This window comes from Palaemon carinicauda, chromosome 10, assembly GCF_036898095.1.
Source record: "Palaemon carinicauda isolate YSFRI2023 chromosome 10, ASM3689809v2, whole genome shotgun sequence".
NCBI lineage: Eukaryota > Metazoa > Arthropoda > Malacostraca > Decapoda > Palaemonidae > Palaemon > Palaemon carinicauda.
The window spans coordinates 120,504,737-120,514,736 of record NC_090734.1 but is presented as its reverse complement, the minus strand read 5'-3'; the positions used below and the strand labels follow the sequence as shown (position 1 = coordinate 120,514,736).

Here is a 10,000-nt window from a genome sequence, read left to right as displayed (position 1 = left end):
ACATACCTTGTGCTGTTTATCTCTCTCAGTGCACACAGCTTCCCAGATGTTGAGATCATTTCTTTCCAATACTTTTTTCACCCATTAATCTAACACCACTTTTTAACGTTGTCGAATAATATTCTTTTTTTTTAACAACTTATCATTATCATTCTCCATTCGTACCACATGAGCAAACCCTTTTGGACCACTCTATATTCACCACTCAACTCCACATATATCGCCAGCTTCATTCTTTTCCTTTTTTATTTTCTTTACGATCATACTTCATTTCATTTACTCAAAACTGGTTGACTTTGAACATTAATCTGTTACCAACATACTAAGAAAATCAGTAGGATCTAAAATTCTAAACCTTTTCACTGGACAGTCACATATCGAAAATAGGATTATTAGAAATTTTGATTATCACATTAAGGTATAGTTTTTTTTTTATATATCAGATCGTGGCCTCTGAACTAGGGCTTTACAAAAAAAAAAAAATATTCCCAATCATACAAGGAAGTGATGTTTATTATTCAGGGTAGTATTTTATTGTTACTTATGAGATTCTTAAATAATTCTGTACTGTATATCACAAGCGTAAAATGGGTTTGAATCTTGCGTAATGCCGTGATCCGTAAAAAGTGTTATTGCGTTATTCGTATAGTACGGAGTTGTTCATAAATTTGAGTTGTAATATAAATTTGGGGTTGTAAACGAAAATATAAGCACCTGAATGTCTTTATTTTCTGGTAATTTGTATGTTTTCCGTAGAGTTGAGTGCCTTACTTTACTTTAAGAGCTGTTTTCTTGGTCCTACTGTAACTTATGACTCGTTCAAGATGGTAAATAAATATTTTATTAGCTGGAAGGGTTTTTTTTTTTTTTTTTTTTTTTTTTTTTTTTTTTTTTTTTTTTTTTTTTTGGTGAAGAGTAAGGCTAATTTCAGTCTTTTATTGCAGATTCTGAATTTACTATTTTGGGATCCAAAATCCCCTTTTGCTTTTAGAGTCTGAAATGGTCGTTTAGTATTGTAGGCGTTAATTTTTTAAAACATCCCATTTCAGGTAAGGGAAACTTAGAGGCCCCGTTTATTTGTTAAGGGATTTGAAGTATCCATATGCTGAAAGGAGACCTGAAGTCCTCACTTCATATTATGGGATTCAAAATATTCATTTAGCATTTGACCATAATTCACCATCCAGGTTTTTGGTAATAAATTCTCCTTTCACTTTAAAGGTCAACGAAATTCCTATTTAATGTTAGGGTGATTTTACTTCTGCGTTTATTAGTAGAGGTTCTCAAGTCCTCGTTTAAATTTAGGCGTTTTGAAACCCTCACTTCCGACCTGGCAACGCCCTTGGATTTTGGGAGGTAGATATCCATATATTTTCCACCAGTTTGCGGAATGAATCCCCCTCCTCCTCCTCCTCCTCCTCCTCCTCCTCCTCCTCCTCCTCCCGGCCTTAGCACATCCGCATCCCAGTTTAGTGACATCGGATTCACATCCTGTTCGAATTGTAAGCCATGAATAGTGCAACGAGAAAAGAACTCCGAATTCCTACTTCATGGAGATTGCATGTTGAAAGATTCACTGTCTTCTGCCAGTCAGCCCGAATTGTTTTGCCCCGACTACCTCCACTCTCCCCTTCATTTTTTATTCACAGGTGAACTTTCAGTTTATTTTCTATTTCGTCTTTCCGCTCAGGTTCTTCCTAGGCTATGCAGCATAAATTTCAAAAAAGAATATTTAGGTTTCATTTTCTCTAAAGAACCTCGTGTTTGTTAAATGATGATCATTGAAAGTTAATTGCATTCAAACTCCACTGAAAGACACGCTATCAAAAGGCAATTCAAAATGTATTCTTCACGTTGGGAAGAAAGACAAACATTTGTATTTTTAAATCGTTTATAAATGGAGAAAATTATACAGAACTTTTACGTTATCACGTTGTTGCATAAGTTAACACTACATGTTAAACTTTGTGGATTTTCTTAATATTAGAAAATAGGACTTAAATGGTAAAACCTTCTTAACATAACTCTTTTTAACGGTAAATAAGTTCATTTTCTACCCTTTTAGATCTACTTCGATAAATCCTCTGAATCTAAACAGTATATTCATTTCCTTTCAAAGTAAAGAATTAATATTTCTATCGATATTCAACATACTTCAAGAGACTATAGTTTTTATCTTTTTACACACATTCCTCCGTCGGATTTCTTGCTTCCTTTAAAGTTAAAAGGTGTCTGGCTTCAGTTCCAGTTTTATCAGAATAGATACTCACCAGAACGTCAGCCGGGCAAGCCCAACCCCCCACTGTAGTGCCCAAGCACAGCAGTCGCCTGAGCCTCCCTAGTAAACGGCTTAGGCCGGGAGCACACTAGCGACTCTGTGGCGCCACAAAGCCACAGCATCGTGTGGCAGGGATGTGGTCTCCCACAGATTTCCATTGTTTTCAAAGCCATGCCACGCCTGTGGCGGGGATGAGCGACAGAGAGCCACAGTCGCTAGTTTGCGCGGCAAAACTTGAAAACAATGGAAACCTATGGGAGACCACATCCCCGCCACACGATGCTGTGGCTTTGTGGCGCCACAGAGTCGCTAGTGTGCTCCCGGCCTTAAACTTTACGTTTCCAGGCGGGGATCGATCTACTGCCATGCGAATGCCAGGCAAACACGTTACCACTGTACTAGCCTTGAGGCTTTAGGTTTAAGTCGATTAGAGTGACATATAAGAGGTCGTTTTATCTGTCTGGCAGTAAAGATAAAAATTACAGATCTGTACCTCTCATGATGACCACGGTAGTATAAAAGTCAACAGATTTGATATATATATATATATATATATATATATATGGTTTTTAATGCGTCCATGCACCCGACGGCTGAATAGTGGCATGTTTGCCTGCATCACAATATCTTTCTTTCTCTGTCTTTTTCTAGAAAGGGTATATATATATATATATATATATATATATATATATATGTGTGTGTGTGTGTATACATATATATATATATATATTATATATATATATATATATATATGTGTGTGTGTATATATATATATATATATATATATATATGTTGATAACCCAGATGTGCTTATAAAGTTCCTATACATACATATAGACTACTCGCATAAAAACATCAATATAAATCGATGATCCATTACTGAGTCAGACCAGAAAAATAAAAGTGAAAAGAAAGACCAACTTGCAAATGACTTCCAAAATGTGACGCGCATAATTGAGTTCCTCCGGGAGCCGTTCTCTCCATCTTTTTCTATTCATTATAATTATCTCTTCGGCGATGAAAAGTTGGCGGAAATGATTTTCGAAGAAATAAGCTTGGACGTGCTAGGTCAGAGTTTATTACCTATTTTGAAGTTACATTGACAGGAGTTTCAGATTTTGCTGATTATTAATATTTTTTTTTTCCAAAAATATTTGTCAACCGATAATGTGGTTGGCTTTTTTTTTTTTATTTCGATTCCAAATTATTCCATCAAGGAGAAATGTTTGAAGGACTTGTGGGCTGACTAAAATTTATTGAGAAGTTGAGATTTTTTGGTTTTCAGAATACCTTTTTTTATTTCTTGATCATTTACTCTTGAATTTCTCTTTGAAAACTATGTTGATTAATATAAATTGCAATAACGAGATAATACAGAAAGATATATCTTTGCTAAATGATAATCCGTACTCTGATTGAATTACCTCATATTTATCAGTGAGGTTATTTATCATGTTAGTGCCGCTTTCAAAATTCATGACCAATCGAACATAGCGTCGTTATTTACCTTAAATTTCATGGACACTGAGGGAAGAAAAAAAGATTTTCAACTCAAAGAAAGCTTTAAACCTTCCACTTCAAGATTTCATGCCCAAGTATTTATTTCAGATAGTCATGAAACAGGTCAGGATAAGATAATACTATGGCAGTAGCCTACGATGAATAGTTTATGAATTCATAAATGCGGAACCTGCATTTGATTTCTGGCTGTAAATCAGTTCTGTTATGAAGGCTTGTGAGTGAACGGCATTTCGGATAATACGATAGTAAACTTTCGTTGCCCTATGTGATGATTCTCTGCCCCAGTTCAAAAGAGGAACCGAGGTTATAGCTTTCATTGATTATATCCTTTAAGCTCTCTTTTCACCAATTTTTTTCCCTCCAGTCCTGTGCCTCTCTAACATACGCGGGCTAAATTTTTACGTTGAGATCCCTTTCCCATTAGATTCTCCGAAAAAAGCCTTATGACATTAACTCAATATGCTCAGCGGCGAATGAAACCATCAACTTCTAGGAAAGGGGTTAACCTTATGAAATGTTGGTAAACTTACAGAATCTGGGCATCTACTTTAAGAGCTTTAAAAAGATACTTAAGCAACGAGCATGTTATACGCCTTTGAATAATTCATAGAAATTTTAAGGTATTTCTATATGCTGCAATGTTGATAATTGCTTGGATATTAAATTCTTGTAAACATGGCGTGGCCTAATTACTGTGGTCGTTGAATTAATAATTCATCCGTTGAATGATTTTTATAATTCACAAGACATTTTTAACCCAGTTATACATTTTCTATAGACTCCCGACTTTTACCTCCAAAGTAAAAGATTAGATTAAAATGAAATAAGCGTAGATTTACCCAATGGTCTTTTCTTAGCCTCGATTGAAAGGCAGAAGAATATTATAAGTTAAACCCCCCTTCTCTCCCAGGGGTGGAGGGAGAGAGAGAGAGAGAGAGGGTGGCCATTGCAACAACGTAATTATTCTTGTAGAATGTTTCTTGATGGAGCATTTTATGTTTCCAGCAAATGCAATTTTAGTTCATAAGGTATCTTTACAACTTATTTTATGGGCGCACCAATCGCTGTTACGACCGACTATTTAGGATGCGCCCTGAGGTGAAGTTTCTCTCTGTGGAGGGCGGTGGTTGGTTAGACGGTAGACTGACACAGACACACACAATTTGAAACTAATGTCTGGTTGTGTATTGTAGGAACTTGTCTCCCAGCTTTGACTTGAACATGCACATACTTTTCTTAGCTATTTCTTGAGAAATATATTTAGAATTATAATTTTTTCCTGTAATTATTATTGGTATTGTTATTATTCATAATATCTGCTTGAAAAAATAAGAAAGGTCATTGACTAGGTAAGCAAATAGTTCAGAAATGGACAGCGCATGTGTGGTAAAAGAGAAAATCTAAGCTAGAAGAATATTTAGATTTTTATCTATAAGATATGGCAAAAATAATGTGTATCTGAAAAGGTTCAGAGATTTATAAGGGAGGATTTTCAAAGAGCAGTTTACTTCAATACGATAGATTATCCATCCTTGATATTGTATGCATATATATATATATATATATATATATATATATATAACCATTGAAACTTTGATTCTTGTGTTGTTCTGTCATATATATATACCAGCATTTGTCAAGTTTTGGTCCGCTTCACTAAAATGGCAAACGTAATTTTTCATTTTGAGTGTAGCTGCAGAAATACTTGTGGGAATTTCTCAAAGCAGTTGCAGTAAGAATCCTGGTTAGTGTGATTTAAAGTCTGATATCGGTGTTATATTAATGAGAGTTAATCATAGATTGGATTTTAAGATTCTTTGACAAAAAAAAATCACGTTAGTTACGATCATCAACGAAGAATAAGCATATAAACATTAAATCTGTTTTTCTTATTGAACCTTACACAAATGCGTATTTAGTTGAATAATTGTATTCTTAGAAGTGTGCGAGCTGACAGCGTTTTATAATTAGGTATATTTATTACAAATACCAGCACTTGAACAAGTTACATGCGCAATATTATTTTTGCCTTAATCATATTATTGTGAGCAGCAGCTCACCATCACCAGGTAGAAATGGACGTGATTTTTCTTAGTTACGAAACAAGTGGAAGTATTTAAAAAAATTGAATGTACGACGAAGTTAATAAACATCATTGCAACTCACTGAGAGAGAGAGAGAGAGAGAGAGAGAGAGAGAGAGAGAGAGAGAGAGAGAGAGAGAGAGGCCCTCTTCCCTCCTGCTTTTCCATCCTTCAAATCAGCTAGGATTTTCTAGGGCAATTTTGTGGGATGCCCTTCTCTAACTCCCATCGTTTTATCATGCAAGCCCTTTTTATGGCTTTCGGGGTGATACCAGAGGCCTCAGAAGATATAGGTGGTGTGTATTTGAAGCTGAAGGTTTTTGTACAAGTATAGGGAACTTAGACATTCACTTTGAAGCTTTACCTGGCTATCGATTCCACCGAGTTGGGTAGAAAATTGGCCGATCTAGGCTTTAACCACACACACACACACACACACACACACACACACAGAGAGAGAGAGAGAGAGAGAGAGAGAGAGAGAGAGAGAGTTTTGATACCTACATAAACAGTCCATTATTCACTTTTATATTTCTGTAACCTATGTAATATTAGCAGTTACGATACGCGATGCCAATCAATCATATAATACGTAAAATGTTTTTTTTAACTTTGTTTAAGAGAGGAAAGGCCTGTCTTCGTGTTAATTTTACGATGCTTTTTAGTAGATTTCTCTGGGAACTCCCCTATCCTGATGAGCCGGGATAAATGAAATGAGAAAGATTGAAATCTCGCAAGGCTTAGTTGGTTGGTCCCATAACCAGTGGTTTGACTCTTAATTTAGTTGATTTTTAGTTATTTTTTTCATTTACTTGTTCTTCTCTTGCCTTAGAGGAAGCCTTGGCCATTACTGGGTTACGTTTAGAGTTTTTCTACTTAAAATGGAAAATAATGCTTAAATAGCCTTAGGGTTTTATGTAACCTGAGAGAGAGAGAGAGAGAGAGAGAGAGAGAGAGAGAGAGATATTTTGATTATGCACTAGTAGGAACTGTCTACATAGAGAAAGTATGATATAATAGTCAATAAAACGACCATCTGTGGTTGAGAGGAAGAATGTAGAGGGGGGAAGAGAATTCAGGGATGAAAAGGGGGCATGAGTGACTCCCTCTTAGTTCCCGTTTCTCCATCCTTCAAATTAACTTGGATTTTTTTACAATTTCCTGGAATGGGCTTCTTTAAATCTCATCGTTTTATTATGCAAGCCTATTAGGCCTTGGCTGGGGAAGAGGACAATGGCCTAGTAGGTTTGGGTGATGGGTGTTTGAGAGAGAAGCTTTTTGTATGGGAATATGGTTATTTATATTTGACTAAAGCATTCTATTGAAGATTTCCCTTGGGTATAAATTCTACCGATTATGGAAACAGACTAGCTGCTTTATGCTTTAACCTGAGAAAGACACGGGCAGAGACAGTTTTGATACTTAAATACATGATAAAGATCTTGTAAACTAAAATTCCATGGTCCTGCTACGTGTGTAGTATGTATACTCTCAAAATATGCAGCCAATAAATTATATGACCTTATTTTATGAAATCAAATTGTCTTGCATTGGTCTAATTTTAGCAAACATATGATATTGTGTTAACTATTGAGTCCTCATTTAAGAGAGAGAGAGAGAGAGAGAGAGAGAGAGAGAGAGAGAGAGGCGTAACTTATCTTGTCTATTTTATAGTCATTTTCAGAAATGAGTCAGGATAAAGAAACCGAGAAAGATTGAAAAAAAAACTCACTGGGTTTAGATTGCTGGTCTTATAACCGTTGGTTTCACTCATAATTTTTGTAACTTTCAGGCGAGTAAGTTTTTCATTTACTGGTTCTTACTCCTGTCTTAGAGGCCTGTGGCGATTAACATCTATTATCTTAGAAAATAAAGTGTTTAAATAGCTTTTGGCGTTAGAGACAACGTCAGAATAAGAAAAAATAAATCGTTGATACAGATTACTTTGTACTAGGTAGAATATTCAAGGATTATTTATTTAATCGTTACGACAGGTTTAGTGTGACTTAATACATTCATATGGTTATTTATCTAAGGTTTTGATACTTCTATTATAGTAAGCCTGAATATTTTGAATTTAACCGTATTGGTATTGATTTTTATAGCGAAATTCTTTTTAGATAAGTAAAGGTGAAAATTGTCACGTATATGGACTAAGAGAAGTTGATAGAATTAAGAAAGGTCAGAGTTGAGGATATATGATAAAGAATGAAAATTGTTGAAGGCAATGGGAATCATCTATTAAGGAAGCGTTTGTTATAATTTGTAGATGCGGAGTGACTGGTTCGTTTTGAAAGTGGGGCATAGGTGTGAAAGCCTCCTTGGCTATTTTGTACCTTTACGGATGTAAGGATAAATAAATCAGATAAATGAAAGAACATGTAAACTATTGATTGTTATACAGTAGTGAAGATGATTTCTGAAACATGTGAAAGGATTTGAGTGTTTGGAGATTAGAAAGCAAAGTATTAATTTAAGGAAGAATGGCGCTATTTGGCTAAATGTAAACCAGCGAGGTGAAGAAATGATGTATGTGGAATGCCGAAGGGGATTTTTGTTGGTTGCAGTTGCATATGTATCTGATGACGATAAGATCAGAGAACAATGGAATCACAGAACTGGTGTGTGCGCAATGAATTAGGAAGAAACTTGAAGTGCCTTTGGAAACCTGTTTAGAAATGAATGCTTGGTAGTTAAGCCAACTCTCCTTTGTTGTTGAAAGCAACTGGAAATTTAAAAGGTCGAAGATGTTGAAAGCAGTTTTTTTTATGCAGTATATGTGTTATGTTCTGATGATAAAGGTAACAGATAAAAAAGAATTATTGGTTTTATTTTTAGACAGTTTCTTGATAAGGAAAGAGTGGATTAGGAACGTTTGTAGAAAAGGTGTATAATTTAGGAAGTAAAGAGTAACTCTTAGAAATCGCTGGATAGAAATCAAAATGGTGGCCATCATTCTTAACCTCTCTGAACATTTTCATGTAATATCAATGTATTTACCTTTGGTATTTATTCACTTATAATTATGTATTACCTCGATGCTTTTGTATGTTGGTCTTTGCTTGTTACTAGTATCGGTATGCCTACTAACTTAAATTGGTGATACACTGATATAGGTAGAACTTATCTTCCCCTTGTGGAGATGTATACCCAGTTGGAACCTTGATAGAAATTTAATCTCCCCCCCCCCCTTCTAATATTGAAGAAACCACTTGTCTCCCTTGATATGACACTATATAGAGATGAAAATTTCATTCCTCACTGGAGGGTGAAAGAATGAGCCTACCCCCTTAAGAGATGGAACATCTCCCTTAGATAGTACCAGAATAACCCCCCCCCCCTTTCCTAAAAGTGGTGCAACCCTTCTTCCATCAGGTCGAGGCGTAATCTCCCAACACCCAGGTAAGAGAGGCAACCTCTTTACTTAAGGCCAGAGAGAGATCTTGCCCCCCCCCCCCCCTCTTTCTCATCTGTCCTTTTTCATAATGATGGAAGTCTCTCATGGGTATTTCTTGTCAATTTGTCTTCTCTGGTGTGTTTTTTCGTCCCTTTTCTTGTCAACCTGTTGCCAGTTAATTGTTGTTCCTGATTTTTCAGGTTTGTAAATACCAAATTTGTTTATATTATTTCCTTCTTTATCCTTCCTCTTCGCATTACTCCTCCTCTTTCTCAAAGTCCGTTTTTATTCCTGTACCTTTTCTTATATTTCAAGTCTCCCTTCTTTTGACCCTCACTTTCTCCCTTTTAACTTCCGGTCTCTCCCTTCCCCATTTCACCTTTACATCTTTATGCTGTGTTTCCATCTAAGCCTCTCTCGTCCCCCTTTCGTATTCTCCCCATTCTCTCCCTTCCCCTCCAACTACTCTCTCCTCCTCCTCCTCCTCCTACTCTCTCCTCCTCTTCCTCCAACTACTCTCTCCTCCTCTTCCTCCAACTACTCTCTCCTCCTTCCCCTCCAACTACTCTCTCCTCCTTCCCCCTCCTCCTACTCCTCAGTCTAATCTGATGGAAATGGCGAGATCTTGAGATTTCAGATTCCATTCGGTTGATTGACGCTTCCTCTAAGATAATATTCTAATGGGAGAGAAACCTGTTTGATTGGACCCCGAGCTATGGCC

The 10,000-nt window shown here is 36.2% G+C and overlaps 1 protein-coding gene across 1 annotated transcript in view; it reads left to right on the top strand.

Annotated features, from left to right (window-relative positions):
• The window catches only part of Ten-a (tenascin accessory), a 131,348-nt gene that overhangs the window by 83,350 nt on the left and 37,998 nt on the right, over positions 1-10,000 (top strand). Inside the window, exon 16 of the mRNA XM_068381143.1 lies at positions 757-827. Coding sequence (XP_068237244.1) covers positions 757-827 — 71 coding nt within the window. The remainder of the gene's footprint in view (positions 1-756; positions 828-10,000) is intronic.